Source organism: Mobula birostris, chromosome 5, assembly GCF_030028105.1.
Source record: "Mobula birostris isolate sMobBir1 chromosome 5, sMobBir1.hap1, whole genome shotgun sequence".
Classification (NCBI taxonomy): domain Eukaryota; kingdom Metazoa; phylum Chordata; class Chondrichthyes; order Myliobatiformes; family Myliobatidae; genus Mobula; species Mobula birostris.
This window is the reverse complement of record NC_092374.1, coordinates 197,827,603-197,851,353: the sequence shown is the minus strand read 5'-3', so window position 1 is coordinate 197,851,353 and position 23,751 is coordinate 197,827,603. Positions and strand designations below refer to the sequence as shown.

At 45.0% G+C, this 23,751-nt stretch overlaps 1 protein-coding gene across 1 annotated transcript in view; it reads left to right on the top strand.

The window, feature by feature from the left end:
• The window catches only part of tcf19l (transcription factor 19 (SC1), like), a 30,898-nt gene extending 8,064 nt beyond the window's left edge, over positions 1–22,834 (top strand). Inside the window, exon 3 of the mRNA XM_072259283.1 lies at positions 20,420–22,834. Coding sequence (XP_072115384.1) covers positions 20,420–20,675 — 256 coding nt within the window. The 3' untranslated portion in view covers positions 20,676–22,834. The remainder of the gene's footprint in view (positions 1–20,419) is intronic.
• Positions 22,835–23,751: the final 917 nt, after the last annotated feature.

The following is a 23,751-nucleotide window of genomic DNA, read 5'->3' as shown; positions in this document are numbered from 1 at the left end:
AGTAGATAAGTTGTCTCCAGAGACAGAGAGATCAAGGAAGGGGAGGGAGGTGTCGGAAATGGACCAGGTAAATTTGAGGGCAGGATGGAAGTTGGAGGCAAAGTTGATGAAGTCAACGAGTTCAGCAGGCATGCAGGAAGCAGCGCCAATGCAATCGTCGATGTAGCGGAGGAAAAGTGGGGGGGGGCGGATACCAGTATAGACTTGGAACATGGACTGTTTCACAAAGCCAACAAAAAGGCAGGCATAGCTGGGACCCATGTGGGTGCCCATAGCTACACCTTTAGTTTGGAGGAAGTGGGAGGAGCCAAAGGAGAAATTATTAAAAGTAAGGACCAATTCTACGAGACAGAGGAGAGTGGTTGTAGAGGGGAACTGGTTGGGTCTGGAATCCAAAAAGAAACGGAGAGCTTTGAGACCTTCCTGGTGGTGTTTGGAGGTATACAGGGACTGGACATCCATGTGAAAATAAGACAATGGGGGCCAGGGAACTTGAAATCATTGAAAAAATCCAGAGCATGAGAAGTGTCATGAACATAGGTGGGAAGGGATTGAACAAGGGGGGATAAAGCAGTGTTGAGGTTTGCAGAAATGAGTTCAGTGGGGCAGGAGCAAGCTGAAACAATCTCTCCACGTAGTCTCACCCCCTCAACCGGATGAACCTCCTCTGCACCGCCTCCAAAGCCAGTATATTCTTCCTCAAATCAGCAGACCAGAATTGCACGCAGTACTCCAGGTGTGGCCTCACCAGTACCCCATACAGTTGCAGCATATCCTCCCTGTTCTTAAATTCAATCCCTCTAGCCAACATTCCATTTGCCTTCGTGATAGGCTGCTGCACCTGCAAACCAACCTTTTGTGATTCATGCACAAGCTCTCCCAAATCTCTCTGCACAACAGCGTGCTGCAATTTTTTTTTACCATTTATATGATAATCTGCTCTTTTATTTTCCCTTCCAAAGTGGTTACCTTGCATTTACCAACATTGTACTCCATCTGCCAGACCCTTGCCCACTCGCTTAACCTATCTATATTTCGCTGCAGACTCTCCATATCTTCTGCACAATTTGCTTTTTCACTCAATTTAGAATCATCAGCAAACTTAGATGCAATACACTTGGTCCCCTCTTCCAGATCGTTAATGTATATCGTGAACAGTTGGGCCCAGCACCAACCTCTGTGGCACACCACTCACCACTGATTGTTGGTACATACTGTTTATTATAAATTACTATAAATTTTACATTGCACATTTAGATGGATGTGTAATGTAAAGATTTTTACTCATGTATATGAAGGATGTAAGTAATAAAGTCAATTCCGTTCAATTCAACCAGAGTAATACACATGTATCCTAACTCTCTGCTTTCTATTAGTTAACCAATCCTCTGTCCATGCTAATATGTCACCCCAATTCTATGCATCCTTATCTTATGGATAAGTCTTTTATGTGGCGCCTTATTGAGTGCCTTCTGGAAATCCAATAAAATAATTTCCCTCTGTCCACTGTGCTTGTTATATCCTCAAGGAACTCCAGTAAGTTTGTCAAACAGGACCCCCCTTCACTAAATCCATGCTGCGTCTGCCTGATGGATCAATTTCTTTCCAGATGCCTTGTTATTTCTTCTTTAATGATTGCTTCAAGCATTTTCCCAACTATAGATGTTAAAGTAACTGGACTATAGTTACCTGCCCTTTGCCTACATCTTTTTTTGAACAGCGGAATGACATTTGCTGTCTTCCAATCTGCCGGGACCTGCCCAGAGTCCAGAGAATTTTGGTAAGTTATCACCAAAGCCTCCATGATAACTTCTGCCATTTCTTTCAGTACCCTGGGAAGCATTCCATCAGGACCAGGGGACTTGTCTATCTTCAGGCCCACAAGTTTGCTCAGCACTACCTCTTTAGTGATAGCTATTGAGGTCCTCACCTCCCATCGCATCCATAACAGCTCCCTTTGGCATGTTTGACGTGTCCTCCACTGCGAAGACCAACACAAAGTAGTCATTCAAATCCTCAGCCATTTCCTCATTACCCAATATCAATTCCTCCTCATCCTCCAAGGGACCCATGTTCACTTTAGCCACCCTTTTCGGCTTTATATATGTTTGTATATTTTGTGTTAGTTTATAGGCTATGAGGCTATAAGGCTAGAGCTTGCGGGTGTGAATTGGGATGCTGTTTTTGCAGGGAAATGTACTATGGACATGTGGTCAATGTTTAGAGATCCCTTGCAGGATGTTAGGGATAAATTTGTCCCGGTGAGGAAGATAAAGAATGGTAGGGTGAAGGAACCATGGGTGACAAGTGAGTTGGAAAATCTAGTCAGGTAGAAGAAGGCAGCATACATGAGGTTTAGGAAGCAAGGATCAGATGGGTCTATTGAGGAATATAGGGAAGCAAGAAAGGAGCTTAAGAAGGGGCTGAGAAGAGCAAGAAGGGGGCATGAGAAGGCCTTGGTGAGTAGGGTTAAGGAAAACCCCAAGGCATTCTTCAATTATGTGAAGAGCAAAAGGATGACAGAAGTGAAGGTAGGACTGATTAGAGATAAAGGTGGGAAGATGTGCCTGGAGGCTGTGGAAGTGAGCGAGGTCCTCAATGAATACTTCTCTTCGGTATTCACCAATGAGAGGGAACTTGATGATGGTGAGGACAATATGAGTGAGGTTGATGTTCTGGAGCATGTTGATATTAAGGGAGAGGAGGTGTTGGAGTTGTTAAAATACATTAGGACAGATAAGTCCCCGGGACCTGACGGAATATTCCCCAGGCTGCTCCACGAGGCAAGAGAAGAGATTGGCTGAGCCTCTGGCTAGGATCTTTATGTCCTCGTTGTCCACGGAAATGGTACCGGAGGATTGGAGGGAGGCAAATGTGGTCCCCTTGTTCAAAAAAGTTAGTAGGGATAGTCCAGGTAATTATAGACCAGTGAGCCTTACGTCTGTGGTGGGAAAGCTGTTGGAAAAGATTCTTAGAGATAGGATCTATAGGCATTTAGAGAATCATGGTCTGATCAGGGACAGTCAGCATGGCTTTGTGAAGGGCAGATCGTGTCTAACAAGCCTGATAGAGTTCTTTGAGGAGGTGACCAGGCATATAGATGAGGGTAGTGCACTGGATGTGATCTATATGGATTTTAGTAAGGCATTTGACAAGATTCCACACGGTAGGCTTATTCAGAAAGTTAGAAGGCATGGGATCCAGGGAAGTTTGGCCAGGTGGATTCAGAATTGGCTTGCCTGCAGAAGGCAGAGGGTGGTGGTGGAGGGAGTACATTCAGTTTGGAGGATTGTGACTAGTGGTGTCCCACAGGATCTGTTCTAGGACCTCTACTTTTCGTGATTTTCATGAACGACCGGATGTGGGGATAGTTTGCAGACGACACAAAGGTTGGTGGTGTTGTAGATAGTGTTGAGGATTGTCAAAGATTGCAGAGAGACATTGATAGGATGCAGGAGTGGGCTGAGAAGTGGCAGATGGAGTTTAACCCGGAGAAGTGTGAGGTGGTACACTTTGGAAGGACAAACTCCAAGGCAGAGTACAAAGTAAATGGCAGGATACTTGGTAGTGTGGAGGAGCAGAGGGATCTCGGGGAACGTGTCCACAGATCCCTGAAAGTTGCCTCACAGGTGGATAGGGTAGTGAAGAAAGCTTATGGGGTGTTAGCTTTCATAAGTTGAGGAATAGAGTTTAAGAGTCGCGATGTAATGATGCAGCTCTGTAAAACTCTGGTTAGGCCACACTTGGAGTACTGTGTCCAGTTCTGGTCACCTCACTATAGGAAGGATGTGGAAGCATTGGAAAGGGTACAGAGGAGATTTACCAGGATGCTGCCTGGTTTAGAAAATATGCATTATGATCAGAGATTAAGGGAGCTGGGGCTTTACTCTTTGGAGAGAAGGAGGATGAGAGGAGACATGATAGAGGTGTACAAGATAATAAGAGGAACAGATAGAGTGGATAGCCGGCGCCTCTTCCCCAGGGCACCACTGCTCAATACAAGGGGACATGGCTTTAAGGTAAGGGGTGGGAAGTTCAAGGGGGATATTAGAGGAAGATTTTTCACTCAGAGAGTGGTTCGTGAGTGGAATGCACTGCCTGAGTCAGGGGTGGAGGCAGATACACTAGTGAAGTTTAAAAGACTACTAGACAGGTATATGGAGGAATTTAAGGTGGGGGCTTATATGGGGGGGGCAGGGTTTGAGGGTCGGCACAACATTGTGGGCCGAAGGGCCTGTACTGTGCTGTCCTATTCTATGTTCTTTATCTTCCCTTTTTTAATTGCTTGCTTAGTGGTTCTTTGTTGCTTTTTAAAATTTTCTCAATCTTCCAGTTTCCCACTACTCTTGGCGACTAGCACGAGCTTTTAGTTTGATGCCTTCTTTTATTTCCTTAGTTATCCAGAGCTGGCTCTCCCCACCCTTATTGTCCTTGCTTTTAACTGGAATATACTTTTGTTGAGCACTGTGAAAAATATCTTTGAAAGTCTTCCACTGTTCCTCAACCATCCCACCATATAGCCTGTGTTCCCAGTCGACACTAGGCAAATCCTCCCTCATCCCATTGTAGACTCCATTGTTTAGGCATAATACACTGGTTTTAAATCGAACTATTGCACCCACCATTTGTGTGAGAAACTCAACCATCCTGTGGTCACTGTTTCCAAGAGGATCCTTAACTACGAGATTGCTAATTTTACCTGTCTCATTGCACAGGACCAGATCCAAGATAGCATGTTCCCTTGTAGGTTCAGTAACATGCTGTTCAAGAAAGCCATCATGGATGCATTCTATGACGTCCTCCTCAAGACTGCCTTGACCAACTTGATTCACCCAATCTATGTGCAAGTTGAAATCCCCCACGATAACTGCTGTTCCATTCTTACATGCCTCAGATATTTCTGTTTATTGCCTGTGCCACTGTAATGTCATTATTCAGTGGCTGATAGACAACTCCCACCAGTGATTTTTTTTTTCACTTTACTATTCCTAGTCTCCACCCAGACAGATTTAACATTCTGCTCCTTATATCTTGTGTCGTCTCTCACTAGCGCACTGATCTCATTTTTAATTAAGAGCACTACCACTCCTCCCTTCCCTTCCTGCCTCTTCTTCCACATTATCTGATATCCTTGGACATTACATTCACGATCCTCTCCACCCTGCAACCACGTCTCTACAATTGCCACTAAGTTATACCCCTTTGTACAGATTTGTGGCACATGTTCACTGACCTTGTTTTGAATACTACGGGCATTCAAATAAAGTGCCTTTATACTTACTGTGCTTTCAAAATCTTGTGATCTTTTATTCTTTTGTAGTTGACTTATCTTCACCCCGTCTTACTTTTATCTTTTGCTTTTCTTTATCTATACTTTTCTTTTTTACTTTATCCATACTTCTCCAATCTGTTGAATCCACCCCTCTTCTCTTTAGTTTAAAGCCCTATCCACAGCCCTAGTTATGCGATTCGCTAGAATCCAGGTCCCATTTGTACAGCTCCCTCCTTCCCCAATACTGGTGTCAATTTCCCATGAATTCAAACCCACTTCTCCTACACCAATCCTTGAGATATGCAATTTTCTCTAATTTTCTTGACCCTATGCCAGTTTGCATCTGGTTTAGGTGGTAATCCGGAGATTACTATCTTTTTGGTTCTGCTTTTTAATTTAGTCTCTAGCTGCTCAAATTCCCTCAGCAGAACCTCTTTCCTCATTCTACCTATGTTCTTGGATACCCTACACCATCCACTCTGCCATCAATTTTGGTGTCATCCACAACCATGCCATCTACAGACTCATTCTAATTATTAATATGGATGACAAACAACATGGCTCAGCACGGATCCTGCTGGTCACAGGCTTCCAATCGAGAAAAACAACCCTCGACTACCACTCTGACTCCTACCACTGAGCCAATTTTGTATCCCATTGGCTAGCACACTCCATGATCTAACCTTCCAAACTGACCTACCACGTGGGACCTTGTTAAAGGCCTTGCTAAGGTCCAGATGGGTGACATCTAACACCCTACCCTTGTAAATCTTTCCCTTCCTTCCTTGCCCCCTTAACTCCTGGTGGAGTCGTCGGGGCGCCGTCATGACAAGCTTTCCACCAGTCTGTTCCATCTGTCACGGTTGTGTGCCAGAGCCTGGGTCACCGCAAATGTTTTCCCTGTCCATTCTTTAATGTTGTCTGTCCATCTTTTCCTCTATCTGCCTCTCCTTTTCCCCTCCACAGTTCCTTGTAGAACGGTCTTTGCAAAGCTACTGGACCTTGTTACGTGGCTGTACCATCTCAGCTTTCTTTTCTTCACCCTTGTGAGAAGGTCTTCATGGGGACCAGTGTGGTGCTGGATGGTCTTGTGGACCTGCTCGTTTGTGATGTGGTCCAAGTATGAGATGCCCAAGATGTTGTGATAGCATCTCATTTCCAATGCCTGTATCTTCCTCTGTAGCTCTGCTGTGAGGGTCCATGTCTCACATGCATACAGGAAGATGGAGAACACCAATGCACGCAGGAGTCTGATCTTGTACTTCATGGTGATGTTGCTGTCCCTCCATATTGACTTGAGATTGGATAGTGCAGTCATTATCTGTGCAGTTCTTGCCAGGAATTCTGGTCTTGATCCTTCATCACTGATGATTGTCCCCAGGTATTTGAACTGCTGCACTGTCTCAAGTTTCTGACCATGGACTGAGATGTTTGTTGTGACGGCACCATTGGCAAATCTTCCTCGTCACTTCTTTAAAATAAAAACTCAGCTCTGCAAAACACTTACTTCCCACATACAGAGCTATGCTGACTTTCCAAAAGCAGTTTTTAAAAAATATGTATATATTGAGAGATACAACACTGAACAGGTCCTACCAAGCTGTGTCACCCAGCAACCCACCTGGGTTGTAATCCCCTGGGTTTAACCATTGTAAAGTTATCCAATTAACCTATGAAGCAGTACACCTTTAGATTGTGGGAGGAATCCGGGACTCCTGGAGAAAGCCCATGCAGTCGTGGGAACAAGATACAAATCCTTGCAAGCAGCACTGGAAATGAACTCCAAACTCCAGTGCACAAAGCTTCAGTAGTGTTGCACTAACCGCTATGTTACTGTGGTATCACAGTTAATTATTTCCATTCACATTCTCTTCCTGTTGGTCTCCACAGCCTACTGTCGCTTGTTCTTGCAGCCCTTCTTAACTAAAAATACAATCTTAGTCACCGTCCAGTCTTCCAGTACATCACCTGTGGCTATATTTCTACCAGCAATTATTTTCCAATGTCTAAGTTAGACTTGGTCTTGTCCCATGGACATCTCTACCTTTGTGTTTCAACTCTACCCACATTTGTCTGGCTGAATGACTAACTGTTGGGACAACACCGATTCCCTGAATTCCCTAGCTTCTATGACAGTATCATACATCTGCTGTCCTCTATCGGCCCCCTGCATTAATGAATTTCCTTAGTATTCTTTATAGGTCTGCAGTACTGAAGAATTTAAAACGATGACCAAACTGATGGTAATTCTGTGGGTAGGAAGTTTGGGAGATCACACTCTACATCAGGGGTGGCCAACCCTTTACATTCCATGCGTCAAAAGTTCAGATGCCATTTTTTTTTCACGCACGAGTTCTATATTAACATTTTTACAAGAATTGAATGGGGGTACAAGAATTGTATGGCACATCTGAACTCGTGAGTGAAAAAATTGATGCACGGGATTCGGAGCAAGAAGGTTGCGAGTGAACGGCTGATTTTTTTGGAGCGAAGGGAGTTTTTTTACTACTCGTAAATGAGAGGTGAGACGTCAGCTAGTAGAGCGCGAAAGGTTTAAAAAAGCAAGGAATCATCAATGGTTTTTGCTTTGGAGCAAGAAGGCTGCCAGTGAACGGCTGATTTTTCGGAGCGAAGGGAGTTTTTTTTTACTACTTGGGGTAAAAGAGAGGCAAGACTGTGCAGGCACTTGGCCTCAACCAGTAGAGTGCGAAAGGTTTAAAAAGAAGACTGCCATATCCAGTAGGCAGCGGCGTGAGAGGCGGCAGAGTGATAGGGCTTTGGCTCAATGGGCTTAGGCGGTAACAGGAAGAGGCGAGGTAGGTTCACCTGTGTTAATTGTGGAAAGGAAGTAGTATGAGTGTGAGACCAGTTTTCTGTGCTCGGTGTCAGATGTGGGAGGTCCTGGAGTCTCCCAGCCTCCCGGATGGCCATATCTGCACCAGGTGTGTCGAGCTGCAGCTCCTAAGGGACCGCATTAGGGAACTGGAGATGCAGCTTGATGACCTTCGCTTGGTAAGGGAGAGCGAGGAGGTGATAGAGGCAGGTGGTCACACCGGGGTCACGGGAGACAGACAAGTGGCTCACAGTCAGGAGGGGGAAGGGAAAGAGTCGGGTACTGGAGAGTACCCCTGTGGCTGTGCCCCTTGACAATAAGTACGCCTGTTTAAGTACTGATGGAGGGGTACAGCCTACCTGGGGGAAGCAACAGTGGCTGTGCCTCTGGCACGGAGTCTGACCCTGTGGCTCAGAAGGATAGGGAAAGGAAGAGGATGGCAGGAGTGATAGGGGACTCTACAGTTAGGGGGTCAGACAGGCGACTTGGTGGACACAGGAAAGAAACTCGGATGGTAGTTTGCCTCCCAGGTGCCAGGGTCCAGGATATTTCAGATCGCATCCAAGATATCCTGTAGTCAGTGTAGTGGGAGGGAGAACAGCCAGAGGTTGTGGTACATATTGGTACCAATTACTTAGGTAGGAAAAGGAAAGAGGTCCTGAAAAAAGACTACAGGGAGTTAGGAAGGAAGTTGAGAAACAGGACCGCAAATGTAGTAATCTAGTAATCTCAGGATTACTGCCTGTGCCACGCAACAGTGAGGATAGGAATAGAATGAGGTGGAGGATAAATGTGTGGCTGAGGGATTGGAGCAGGGGGCAGGGATTCAGATTTCTGGATCATTGGGACATCTTTTGGGGCAGGTGTGACCTGTACAAAAAGGACGGGTTGCACTTGAATCCCGGGGGACCAATATCCTGGTGGGGAGGTTTGCAAAGGCTACTGGGGAGAGTTTAAACTAGAATTGTTGGGGGGTGGGAATGGAACTCAAGAGACTGGGGAAGAGGAGGTTGGCTCACAAATAGAGAAAGTTTGTAGACAGTGTGAGAAGGAAGATAGGCAGGTGATAGAGAAGGGACACGCTCAGACCGATGGTTTGAGATGTGTCTATTTTAACGCAAGGAGTGTTGTGAACAAAGGGAATGAGCTTAGAGTAGATAAGTACTTGGAGATATTATATGGTGGCCATTACAGAGACTTGGAAAGCTCAGGGACAGGAATGGTTACTTCAAGTGCTGGGTTTTAGATGCTTCAGAAAGGACAGGGAGGGAGGCAAAAGAGGTGGGGGCATGGCACAGTTAATCAGAGATCGTGTCATGGCTGCAGAAAAGGTGGACGCCATGGAGGGATTGTCTATGTGAGTGGAGGTTAGGAACAGGAAGGGGTCAATAACTTCACTGGGTGTTTTTTATAGGCTGCCCAATAGTAACGGGGATATCGAGGAGCAGAAAGGGAAACAGATCCTGGAAAGATGTAATAGTAGCAGAGTTGTCGTGGTGGGAGATTTTAATTTCCCAAATATCGATTGGCATCTCCCTAGAGTGAGGGATTTAGATGGGGTGGAGTTTGTTAGGTGTATTCAGTAAGGTTTCTTGACAATATGTAGATAAGCCGACAAGAGTAGAGGCTGTACTTGATCTGGTATTGGGAAATGAACCTGGTCAGGTGTCAGACCTCACAGTGGGAGAGCATTTTGGAGATAGTGATTATAGTTCTATCTTGGAGAGAGATAGGAACAGACAAGTTAGAAAAGCGTTTAATTGGAGTAAGGGGAATTTTGAGGCTATCAGGCAGGAAATTGGAGGCTTAAATTGGAAACAGATATTCTCAGGGAAAAGTATGGAAGAAATGTGGCAAATATTCAGGAGATATTTTTATGGAGTTCTACATAGGTACGTTCCAATGAGACAGGGAAGTTATGGTGGGGTTCAGGAACCATGGTGTACAAAGGCTGTAATAAATCCAGTCAAGAAGAAAAGGAAAGCTTACGAAAGGTTCAGAGAGCTAGGAAATGTTAGAGATCTCGAAGATTATAAGGCTAATAGGAAGGAGCTTAAGAAAGAAATTAGGAGAGCCAGAAGGGGTCATGAGAAGGCCTTGGCAGGCAGGATTAAGGAAAACCCCAAGGCGTTCTACAAGTATGTGAAGAGCAAGAGGATAAGACGTGAAAGAATAGGACCTATCAAGTGTGACAGTGGGAAAGTATGTATGGAACTGGAGGAAATAGCAGAGGTACTTAATGAATACTTTACGTCAGTATTCACTATGGAAAAGGATCTTGGTGATTGTAGTGATGACTTGCAGCAGACTGAAAAGCTTGAGCATGTAGATATTAAGAAAGAGGATATGCTGGAGCTTTTGGAAAGCATGAAGTTGGATAAGTCGCCAGGACCAGATGAGATGTACCCCAGGCTACTGTGGGAGGTGAGGAAAGAGATTGCTGAGCCTCTGGCAATGATCTTTGCATCATCAATGGGGATGGGAGAGGTTCCGGAGGATTGGAGGGTTGCGGATGTTTTTCCTTTATTCAAGAAAGGGAGTAGAGATAGCCCAGGAAATTATAGACCAGTGAGTCTTACCTCAGTGGTTGGTAAGTTGATGGACAAGAACCTGAGAGGCAGGATTTATGAACATTTGGAGAGGCATAATATGATTAGGAATAGTCAGCATGGCTTTGTCAAGGGCAGGTCGTGCCTTACAAGCCTGATTGAATTTTTTGAGGATGTGACTAAACACATTGATGAAGGTAGAGCAGTAGATGTAGCGTATATGAATTTCAGCAAGGCATTTGATAAAATAGCCCATGTAAGGCTTATTGAGACAGTAAGGAGGCATGGGATCCAAGGGGACATTGCTTTATGGATCCTGAACTGGCTTGCCCACAGAAGGCAGAAGGTTGTAGACGGGTCATATTCTGCATAGAGGTTGGTGACCAGTGGTGTGCCTCAGGGATCTGTTCTGGGACCCTTACTCTTAGTGATTTTTATAAATGACCTGGATGAGGAAGTGGAGGGATGGGTTAGTAAGTTTGCTGATGACACAAAGGTTGGAGGTGTTGTGGATAGTGTGGAGAGCTGTCAGAAGTTACAGCGGGACATTGATAAGATGCAAAACTGGGCTGAGAAGTGGCAGATGGAGTTCAACCCAGATAAGTGTGAAGTGGTTCATTTTGGTTGGTCAAATGTGATGGCAGAATCCGATGTTCGTCCATCGTCAATGGCGATGAGGACCTCAGCGCCATTATGATGGTGTCGAAACTATCGCGTGATTTGGATTTAAGTGAGGGAGAGTTGCGCAGCGTCAGCCTCACTCTCTCCCCAATTCCCATCTGGATCCAGTGGCAAGACAGAGTGGAGACGGCTGGAGATGGGACTAGGCACAGTGGATGACCAGGACGTCTTCTGTGTCTTGTCCTGCTCTACACGTTCCACGACGCTTGCAGAGACCGCCTTCTTGACCGTTGGACCTTCCATTGGTCTCGTCGACTCAATCTCGTGCTGGGTTAGACATCTCCCTACCTCACCGAGGGTTTGAGACCCATCGGCTACCCTCACCTGGTGTGTGTGCCCAGGGTGTGGCTGCTGTCGCATGCAAACAGTAATGGTAGAATATAATTTTAATGGTAAAACTCTTGGCAGTGTGGAGAATCAGAGGGATCTTGGGGTCCGAGTCCATAGGACACTCAAAGCAGCTGCACAGGTTGACTCTGTGCTTAAGAAGGCGTGAATTGAACTTAGGAGCCGAGTGGTAATATTGCAGCTCTGTAGGACCCCGGTCAGACCCCACTTGGAGTACTGTGCTCAGTTCTGGTCACCTCACTACAGGAAGATTGTGGAAGCCATAGAAAGGGTGCAGAGGAGAATTTACAAGGATGTTGCCTGGATTGGGTAGCATGTCTTATGAAAATAGGTTGAGTGAGCTCTGCTTTTTCTCCTTGGAGCGACGGAGGATGAGAGGTGACCTGATAGAGGTGTGTAAGATGATGAGATGCATTGATCGTGTGGATAGTTAGAGGCTTTTTCCCAGGGCTGTAATAGTTGCCACAAGAGCACACAGGTTTAAGGTGCTGGGGAGCAGGTACAGAGGAGATAGAAACATAGAAAATAGGTGCAGGAGTAGGCCATTCGGCCCTTTGAGCCTGCACCGCCATTTATTATGATCATGGCTGATCATCCAACTCAGAACCCCACCCCAGCCTTCCCTCCATACCCCCTGATCCCCGTAGCCACAAGGGCCATATCTAACTCCCTCTTAAATATAGCCAATGAACTGGCCTCAACTGTTTCCTGTGGCAGAGAATTCCACAGATTCACCACTCTCTGTGTGAAGAAGTTTTTCCTAATCTCAGTCCTAAAAGGCTTCCCCTCTATCCTCAAACTGTGGCCCCTCGTTCTGGACTTCCCCAACATCGGGAACAATCTTCCTGCATCTAGCCTGTCCAATCCCTTTAGGATTTTATACGTTTCAATCAGATCCCCCCTCAATCTTCTAAATTCCAACGAGTACAAGCCCAGTTCATCCAGTCTTTCTTCATATGAAAGTCCTGCCATCCCAGGAATCAATCTGGTGAACCTTCTTTGTACTCCCTCTATGGCAAGGATGTCTTTCCTCAGATTAGGGGACCAAAACTGCACACAATACTCCAGGTGTGGTCTCACCAAGGCCTTGTACAACTGCAGTAGTACCTCCCTGCTCCTGTACTCGAATCCTCTCGCTATAAATGCCAGCATACCATTTGCCTTTTTCACCGCCTGCTGTACCTGCATGCCCACTTTCAATGACTGGTGTATAATGACACCCAGGTCTCGTTGCACCTCCCCTTTTCCTAATCGGCCACCATTCAGATAATAATCTGTTTTCCTATTTTTGCCACCAAAGTGGACAACTTCACATTTATCCACATTAAATTGCATCTGCCATGAATTTGCCCACTCACCCAACCTATCCAAGTCACCCTGCATCCTCTTAGCATCCTCCTCACAGCTAACACTGCCACCCAGCTTTGTGTCATCTGCAAACTTGGAGATGTCAGGGGTAAGTTTTTTACTCAGAGTGGGGAGTGCGTGGAATGGGCTACTGGCAACGGTGGTGGAGGCAGATACGATAGGCTCTTTCCTTAAGAGACTTTTAGATAAGTACATGGAGCTTCGAAAAATAGAGGGCTATAGGTAAGCCTAGAAATTTCTAAGGTATGGAAATGTTCGGCACAACTCTGTGGGCCGAAGGGCCTGTTTTGTGCTGTAGGTTTTCTATATTTCTATGTAAAAGGTTGGCCACCCCTGCAGTACATGGTAGAATTGTTCTTTCTTCACACCGCCCTCCCTCCCATCTTCCACCCCCTCATGTCCAGGTGTGGGTCACTTGACCCCCCCCCCGCTCCACCTCTCAGACACACAAGGTTCTTTAAAAATTGTCATCTTTCTATTATTAAGTTTACGTTGGTTAATAAGACCTTTTTGTGAATTGTTTTAACCACTGAGACTAATTGAGACTCACACATTACATCTTTGAAGAGAGCAGTAAGGTATGATTGAAGTACAGCACAGGAACAGGCCTTTCGGCCCATCTAGTCCATGCTAAAATCATTTAAACTGCCTACTCCAATCAACCATCGCCCTCTATATCCCTGTTATCCATGTACCTGTCCAAAATTTTCTTAAACTGCAACCGAGCTTGCATGCACTACTTGCGCTGGGAGTTCATTATACACTCTCACGACCCTCTGAGTGACGAAGTTTCCCCTCGTTCCCTTAAACTTCTCACCTTTCACCCTTAACCCGTGACTTGTTTGTAGTCCCACCCAGCCTCAGTGGAAAAAACCTGCCTGCGGTGACCCTATTGATACCCTTTATAAATTTACATACGTACATCAAATCTTCTCTCAATCTTTTACATTCTAAAGAATACAGTCGGAACCTTCCCTTATAACTCAGATCCTCCAGACCCAGCAACATCCTTGTGAATTTTTTCCACTCTTTCAACCTTGCCTACATCTTTTTTTGTAGATAGGTAACCGAAACTGCACACACTACTCCAAATTGGGCCTCACCAACACCTTGTACAACTTTAACATAACATTCAATCCTGCATACAGTATTTTGATTTATGAAGGCCAATGTGCCAAAAGCTTCCTTTACTACCCTGTCTACCTGTGACATTACTTTCAATGAATTATGGACCGGGATTCCCAGATCCCTTTGTTCTACTAAAGTGCAACACCTCGTATTTGTCTGTATTAAGTTCCATCTGCCATTTTCCAGCTGATGCAGATCCGTCTGCAAGCCATTATGGGCTTCCTCACTGTCCACCACAACCCCAATCTTCATGTCATCCGCAAACTTGCTGATCCAGTTCCCCACATTATCATCCTGATCATTGATATAGATGGCAAACAGCAAAGGACCCAACACCAATCCCCACAGCCAGGCCTCCAGTCAGAGAGACAACCGTTTACTACCACTCTCTGGCTTCTCCCACGAAGCCAGTCTAATCCAGTTTGCTACCTCATCCTGAATGCCGAGAGACTGAACCTTCTTGACCAGCCTCCTATGCGGAACTTGGCGTTCTTGACCAGCCTCCTATGCGGACCTTATTGATGTCCATGTAGTCAACATCCACTGCTTTGCCTTCATCCACTTTCCAGGTAACTTCCTCGAAAAACTGATTGGTTAGACTTGACCTATCACACAAAGCCATGCTGACTATCCTTAATCAGCCCATATCTATCCAAATACTTGCATTTGCTCCCTTAGAATACCTTCCAAAAACTTTCCCAGTGTCAGACTCACTGGCCTATAATTTCCTCGTTTATGATTAGTCTTTTTTAAACAGTGGAATGACATTGGCTATCCTCCGATTCTCTGGAAGCTCTTCTATCATTAAGAATGTTTTAAATATCTCTGCTAAGGCCCCAGCAATTTTTGCACTTGTCTCCCATCGTTTCCAAGGGAACACCTTGTCAGGCCCTGGGGATTTATCCACCCTGATTTGCCTCAGGGTAGCAAACACCTCATCCTCTAATCTGTGCAATGTCTATTAAGTTGATGCTGCTTTATCTTATCTCTATAGATTCGTCTCTGTCTCCTGAGTAAATACAGATGCAAAGAACTCATCTAAGATCTTCCTTCATCTGTTTTGGCTCCACACATGGATCACCATTCTGATCTTCCAGAGGACCAATTTGGTCCCTTGGAATCCTTTTGCTCTTAACATATTTGTAGAATCCCTTAGGATCCCCCTTCACTTTGTCTGCAAGAGCTATTCATGCCTTCTTTTAGCCCTCCCAATTTCCTCAAGTGTTTTCTTGCAGTTCTTGTACTCCATAAGCACCTAATTTGTTTCTACTTGCCTATACCTGCTATGCACCTCCTTTTTTCTCTTAACCAGGGCCTCAATATCTCTTGAAAACAAAGATTCTCTAAACTTGTTATCTCTAGCTTTTATTCTGACAGGCACATGCAAGCATTGTATTCTCAATATTTCCTTTTTTTTTTGAAGGCCTCCCACTTTCCAAGTACATCTTTGCCTTGTCCCAATCCATACTTGTCAGATCAGTTCTGATACCATCAAAATTGGCCTTTCTCAAATTTAGAATCTCAACCCGTAGACCAGACCTATCTTTTTGCATATTTGCTTTGAAACTAATGGCATTGTGGTCACAGGATGCGAAGTGTTCTCTTACACAAGCTTCTGTCACCTGCCTTGTCTCACTCCCTAACAGCAGATTCAGTATTGCATGCTCTCTCATTGGGACTTCTACATAGAGATGAAGGAAACATTCCTGAACATGTTTGACAAACTATATCCTATCTAATCCTTTTGCAGTATGGGATTCCCAGTCAATATGTGAAAAGTTGAAATCACTTGCTATTACAACCTTATGTTTCTTGCAACAGTCTGCGAACTATTTAAAAATTTGTTCCTCGTGAATGCCTAGGATTATTGGGTGGTCTGAAATATAGCCCCATTAATGTGGTCATGTCGTTCTTATTTCTCAGTTCCACCCATTATGCCTCACTAGTAGAGTTCCCCAGTCTGGCCTGACAGTGCACTGCCCAGACATTTTCCCTAACTGATATCGCCTTCCCTCCCGCTCTGTCGTTTCTATAACAACGGAACCCCGGAATACTGAGCTGCCAATCCTTCCTCTCCTGCAGCCAAGTCTCACTAATGGCTACAATGTCATGATGCCAGATGTTGATCCATGCCCTGAGCTCATCCGCTCTTCCTACGATATTTCTTGCATTCAAGTACATGCAGCTCAGAAAACTAGTCAACCTTTTGATTCCTAACTTTGTCTAAGGTCTTGCCAACATCTGCCTCCACAGACTCTCCACTAGCTGTTCTGGCGCTATGGTTCCCATCCCCTTGCAACTCTAGTTTAGACCCCACCGTGCCGCATTAACAAACTTTTCCACAAGCATTCAAGTCCCCTTCCAGTCAGGTGCAAGCATCCCCTTTGGTACAGGTCCCACCTCCCTTGGAAGAGAGCCCAATGATCCAAAAATCTTGCGCCTTCTCTCCTACATAAACTGTATAATCTTCCTAGTTCTGGCCTCCCTAGTATGTGGTATGGGTAGCAATCCTGAGATCGCAACTCTGGAGTTCCTGCCCTTTAACTTGGCACCTAACTCCATGAACTCCCTTTGCAGAACCTCATCACTCAGCCTATCCATGTCATTGGTACCTACCTGGACCACGACTTCTAGCTGTTCACCCTCCCACTGAAGAATGCTGAGGACTCATTCTGAGATATCCTGGACCTTGGCACCCAGGGGGCAATATACCATCCTGGAATCTCGTTCTCACCCATAGAGCCTCCTGTCTTTTCCCCTAACTAGTGAACCCTCTGTCACCACAGCGCGCCTCTTCTTCTGCCACTCCTTCTGAGTCACAGAACCAGACTCAGTGCAAGAGACCCTACAACGGTGACTTTCCTCTGTTAGGTCCTCGCCCCTCCCCCCACCCCCGACAGTGATACTGTTGTTGAGGGGGGTGGCCGTAGGGGTCCTCTACACTGGTGTTCAACTCCTTTCCCCTTACTGACTGTCACCCAGTTTCCTGTGTCCTGCACCTTGGATGTATCTACCTTTCTATATGCCCTGCTATCATCCCTTCAGCCTCCTGAATAATTCAGAGTTCATTCAGTTCCAGCTCCAGCTCCTTAACGTGGATTGTTAGAAGCTGCAGCTGGATGCACTTCTCACAGTTGTAGTCAGGGACACCGGAGGTCTCCCTGCCTTCCCACATCCTGCAAGAGGAGCATTCGACTATCCTTCCTGTCATCTCTACTGTCCTAGCTGAGCAGATATAAAGAATGGAAGTGGTGGGTGGGGGGAGCACTTTACCGCGGGGTTTTCTTTGTTTTGTTTTTTCCTTACTTTGTTGCCTTCTCTGACTGAAGACTCGAAGAGCTAAAGCCTCAATATCACCGCTCTCACTGTGTCCACTCTGACGATGGCGGCTGTTCTTGTCCCTGCCTTCCTTTAATTTGCTCTTGCTAATCAATCTCAAAGGCTGTTCAGAGCTGTTACGCTGCCGCAATCTGAAACTGCCTTTTCTACTGGGTCGGTGGACCTGATTGAAATCACCCCCTCTCAGACTTCTGATTGGTCACTAGCCTGAGCCTTTCAATTTCAGAGATAAAATTGAAATGCTTGGGAAAGCTAGGCAATAGTTCTTTGGACTGTATTGCCAAAGGCAGTGGAGATTTCATGGTTAATTCCTGTGTATGATTCTCCTGGTGGACAGCATCTGTCAAGGTGGTGTATGAGGTGGCACAGATGCACTATAATATAAACACAAAATACTCTGCAGATGCTGGGGTCAAAGCAACACTCACAACACGCTGGAGGAACTCAGCAGGTTGGGCAGCATCCATGGAAAAGATCGGTCGACGTTTCGGGCCGGAACCCTTCGTCAGGACTGTAGGGGGAAGGGGGCAGAGGCCCTATAAAGAAGGTGGGGGGAGGGTGGGAAGGAGAAGGCTGGTAGGTTCCAGGTGAAAAACCAGTAAGGGGAAAGATAAAGGGGTGGGGGAGGGGAAGCAGGGAGGTGATAGGCAGGAAAGGTGAAGAAAGAACAGGGGAAAACACAATGGGTAGTAGGAGGCGGAACCATGAGGGAGGTGATAGGCAGCTGGGGGAGGGGGGCAGAGTGACATAGGGATAGGGGAAGGGAGGGGGAGGGAATTACCAGAAGTTGGAGAATTCTATGTTCATACCAAGGGGCTGGAGACTACCTAGACGGTATATGAGGTGTTGCTCCTCCAACCTGAGTTTAAAACAGACAGGATCTCCCAATAGCCACCCACTTCAACTCTGCTTCCCACTCCCATTCAGATATGTCCATACATGGCCTCGTCTACTGCCATGATGAGGCTAAACCCATTGTGTTTTCCCCTATTCTTTCTTCACCTTTCCTGTCTATCCCCTCCCTGCTTCCCTTCCCCCACCCCTGTATCTTTCCCCTTATTGGTTTTTCACCTGGAACCTACCAGCCTTCTCCTTCCCACCCTCCCCCCACCTTCTTTATAGGGCCTCTGCCCCTTCCCCCTACAGTCCTGACAAAGTGTTCCGGCCCGAAACGTTGACCGATCTTTTCCACGGATGCTGCCCGACCTGCTGAGTTCCTCCAGCGTGTTGTGAGTGTTACACTATAATATAATTAGATACAGTCAAACACCATAATGAACAAGGCTCATGACCTGATTATTAACTTCCGTCTGAAATTTTCCGTATGAGGAAAACTATGAACTGGGGAACCCGAAGGCCATATGTTCCTGCTGATTACTACAAGAACTGTGCTACAACGTTGCCTTGGATTTGGTCCTACGGGATACTCTCCAGTTTTGATCCACAAAGTAGAAATTCAGCTGGCATTAAAACAAGAAAGGTTTTATAAAAAAAAACTGATCCTAAATGTGAAGAGAATATGATTTATGAAAATGCTTTAGTTCTGTTCTTTTGGAGTTGATCTGATGCTGGTTAGTGGAACACTTGCATTAGTAGTGCACTCCTGTGGCAAACTGGCCCTCATTTCCCTGTCATTCCCTTTTCCTGTCTTTAGAAACCTCCAAATGCTTGTTATGAAGCCTCTTGTTTAATAGAGCTTGGAAAAACTTCCTCCTCCTTGCCCAAAACTTTGACTCTTTATTCCTTTCCATAGATTCCTTCCCATCATTGCAAAGTGCTTTGAGAGACTGGTTCTACCACATCTGAAATCCGGTCTGCCCACTACCCTGGACCCCCATCAATTTGCTTATCGCACCAACAGGTTAACAGAGGACGCCATCTCCACGGCACTTCTCTCTGCCCCAACTCTTGCGTCAGAATGCTGTCCATTGACTTTAGTTCGGCATTCAGTACTGTGATCCCCTCCAAGCTGATTGTCAAACTTCGCCAGCTTGGTATCAGCTCATCCCTCTGCAATTGGACCTTAGACTTTCTGACTAACAGACCCCAATCAGTTAAGTTAGACAACCTCTCCTCCTCCACTCTCACCCTGAACACTGGCGTGCCTCAAGGCTGTGTGCTGAGCCCTCTTCTGTACTCCCTTTTTACCTATGACTGCGTTCCTGTACATGGTTCTAACTCCATAATCAAGTTCTCAGACGACACCACGGTGGTTGGCCTGATCAAAGGGGATGATGAGACGGCCTACAAGGATGGGGTCCAGCACCTGGCCGCGTGGTGTGCCGACAACAACCTGACCCTTAACACCCGGAAGACCAAAGAGATCATTGTGGCCTTCAGGCATGCTAGGAGCCACACTCATGTCCCCATCTACATCAACTGAGCTGTAGTGGAGTGTGTCTCAAGATTTAAATTCCTTGGTGTCCACATTTCTGAGGATCTCACCTGGTCCCTGAACTCCTCCAGCCTGATCAAAAAGGCGCAACAGTGCTTTTATTTCCCACAGAGCATCAAGAAAGGTCACCTCTGTCCCAGGATACTGACGGACTTTTACCACTGTACCATTGAGAGCATACTCACCAACTACATCTCAGTGTGGTATGGCGATCGTCCCGTATCAGACTGCAAGGCACTCCAGCGTGTGGTGAAAACTGCCCAGCCGATTATCAGCACCCAATTGCCCACCACTGAGAACATCTGCCATAAACGCTGCCTGACCTGCTGAGTTCCTCCAGCACATTGTGTATATGTGTGTGTCTGTGTCTCTGGATTTCCAGGATCTCCAGAATTTCTTGTGTTTATGTGAAAAATTGAAGGACTGAGACAATGCAACAGATGATGATACATTGTATTGTACAGCAATAGGATTTTTTTTAAACTGTTGTAGTTTTTGTCTTTCAGAAAGAAACGAGGACGTCCCCGTAAGCATCCTTTAGGCAGCATTCCACTTGGTTCGAAAGTTACGTGTAAGGTCTTCACCCACACACTGTATGCTGCTGAACAGTGTGCCGCTGAGCAGTGCCAGTTGCCACAGGAAGATACTGTCGAGTGGGTGCAGTGTGATGATTGTGATGCATGGTATCACATCGCTTGTGTTGGGTGCAACTACATCGCTATGAAAGAAGCATCAGCGGAGTTCCACTGTGGCTGCACGTAACTGTCACTTTATAATCAGTCTTCCGGTTAGGGTTTGCCTTAAAGCTTTAAGCTTGAGAGAAGATGTTGGTGATCTGGGCAGTCTACTGGCTGCTTGTCTACCATTTTGTCCCTGAGATTTGAGTGAACTTCAGATTTTAAAAGGCTGCATATTCTTCCTTTTAAATTACTTCATTTGTAAAGTGCTGGAAATATGGCAACTGATAAGTGGGACCAATCAGGTGAATGAAAATTAAATTATAATTTCAGTTTCACTGAAGGGAATATTATTACTGATTATTTCTGTTTTCCAATGTACAAAACCAGTATGAACTTCTGCAAAATACCTGAACATTTGGTTATTTCTATATCGTCTCAACTTTCCATTATTCACTTTGCAAAATTCTATTTTCATACCACCTGTAAAACTCTGAGATTAACCTTCTGATTACTTCACAGTAAGTGGGGGAGCTGGATTTATTTTTATTGTTTCTGGACCATGAAGGACAAATCCTTTGCTTTCATCAACAGAGGGAAGAACTGTGGAGACTTCAACAATCTCTATACAACCTGACCAATTTAGCTAACTGCAGCACAGTGGCTCTGCGTTGATATCGGGGAAAATCCATTCGGATTACTTTTGCTGATTGATGTCCAGTACTTTTAACGTTGGCTATTATCATGTGTGTGAAATTGGATCCATACTGCTGAAGTTCCTAGTGCAGAAATGCCCATAAACTCGGGCTGTTGTGTGAATCTGCACCTGACACCTTGTATTTGTGGAACTGTTCCTTTCTCAGTCTGACAACCATTGGATGGTTCAGGATTAGATAGTTGTAACATCAAACTGCTGGGTCTGTCTTGGAGGAGGTGCTTGTTAAAGTTGTATTTTTCTGGTTGTACTTGAGTATTAAGGGTATGCTCAGGGAGGTAAAGGAACAGATCATTGCTACAACTGAATTGAGCAGGAATAGCCTAGTTTCATGCATCAATTCAGTGGAGGCTTGTCACTCCTTGCAGACCAGGTACTCTCTCCCACCTCCCCCCCCCCCCACCCCTTAGGAAAGGAAGTGGTGTTTATGTGTGTTTTCTGATCCTTGATGCAGGGAATTGCATTCATTATAGCTGTCAACCAATTCTGCATTTTTGACTTGATTATCATCCGATTTGTTTATTACAGAAATGTAACGTTTTGGACAGTTGAATATATGGTGTGTACCAGTTCTTTGCTCTGGTTGACTAAATGATAATTAGAAATCTGCATTGAGTACTGGAAAGAATGGTGTGAGACTGTGGCAGAGCCTGATGATGTTAGCTAACCTTAAAAAAAAATTAATAAAAGGTGCATTCTTCCTTTTGGACTTTCAGTATCAGAATCCAATGGGCTATTTTTATGTAAAGCATTATTTCAAAATGGCTTGGGGCAGTAAAATTATTATAGCAGCAGCAATAATGTTAAATATTGTGAGACAGATCCTTGAGCATCTAAGACCTAAGCACTGCCTTCTTTTTTTTCTTAGCCGTATCACCTCATCTGGGCATAAGCTGCTGACGGTCCACTGTCCTGGGCCAGTCTTTCAAGTTGTCCCTACGTATAGCCCATCTTGGTCCTTTCTCTTCCCAGCGATGAGGTCTTTGGACCTTCTGTAGCTCTGGGATGGGGTCTCCAGCCCCCTGTCCAACTCTCCTCCTTTTGCAGCTGGGTTTGAAACCATCCATTGCAGAGCTAAGCACTGCATTTAAACAAAAAATTAGCTCCTGACCAGCCTGTTTTTGATTTACAGTACATGCAGCCTTTACAATGGTTCTGTATCCGGTTTAAATAAGTGAGTGTGATCATGTGATGGATCTAGAATTTAAGGTTAAAATGACCATTTTTGCAGCTACTTAAGCCATTGTTTCTGGATGTAAATCAGTACAACTAAATCCGTAAAAATAGTTATGATAGGTTTATGGGTTACTTAAAATAGTGCACACACATGACAGCCTGAAATAGTGGTCTTGCTCTAAGACTACAAAATTGGGTGATGCAACAGCACATTTATTGAGTTTCTATGAGGGAAAGTCGAAGAATGATCATTTCAAGTTTGTGGAAGTTTGATCTTGACATGCTGTTGATTATTCTGTGAACCTTTTTCTGACACTGATCAGGCTTCACCAGAGAGTATTCATTAATATATTTGTCCAGTTTCTTACAAGTAAATGAATGACTTCAGTTGATTCACTTACTCTGTTTTAAATGAATGTATCATGTACCTTTGATTCATTTCCTTCATACTGTTGACTTTGCCTACCATGAACCAGGTTATTTTTCCTAATACATCAGTAAATATAATTCCAATTTTAGTAAATATTATCAAAGCAATAGAAAGCTGAGAAAGTAACCTAATTACTGAATTTGAGCTCCTCTGGGTCTTATTCCAACTTTCCAACTAGTATGGATCTCTAAATGTTTAGAAATAGGAAATTTTATTTGTCTGTTGTCTCATTTGTGTTGGTCCCGCTGTCCACTCCTCATCTATTTTCCTTCACTTTGTGACAGCGTTGTGTAATAATGAGAGAGTCGACCTTAGTGGGCAAAGGAGGGAGCTACTAAAACATAACTACTTTGTAAGAACAAACTTAAACTAAACTAGATTTTGATGTAGTTTGGCATGAAAAGCATTAATTTGACCTATTTTCAAAATAAATCTATGGATTTATGAATGGGGACAGTGTATGTAGGGAGAAATTTTCAAGCAAGATTGGTTTGCAATTCAATCAAATTCTATGCCCTCTGATTGTCTCAAAGCACCTTACAGTTAATGAGGTATTTCAGAAATGTAGTCACAGGAAACATTTGAATAAACTAGAAAACAGAACAGATGTGTTTTGTTCTTAATGGGTTTGTTGTGATCTGAAATGCACTGACTGATAAAGGGTTAGGGTTAACCCTAAAGGTGGTGGTCTTGTATTCCTTGGTAATCTTTTAAAGCTAATTGGATAAACCCCTTCCCTACCCACCCACCTTTCCCCCTCACTTGTCAACCAGCTTGCATTCCTCCTCCCTTCCCCTCCGCCCCCCCCCCCACTTATTCTGACTGCAGCCCCCTTCCTCT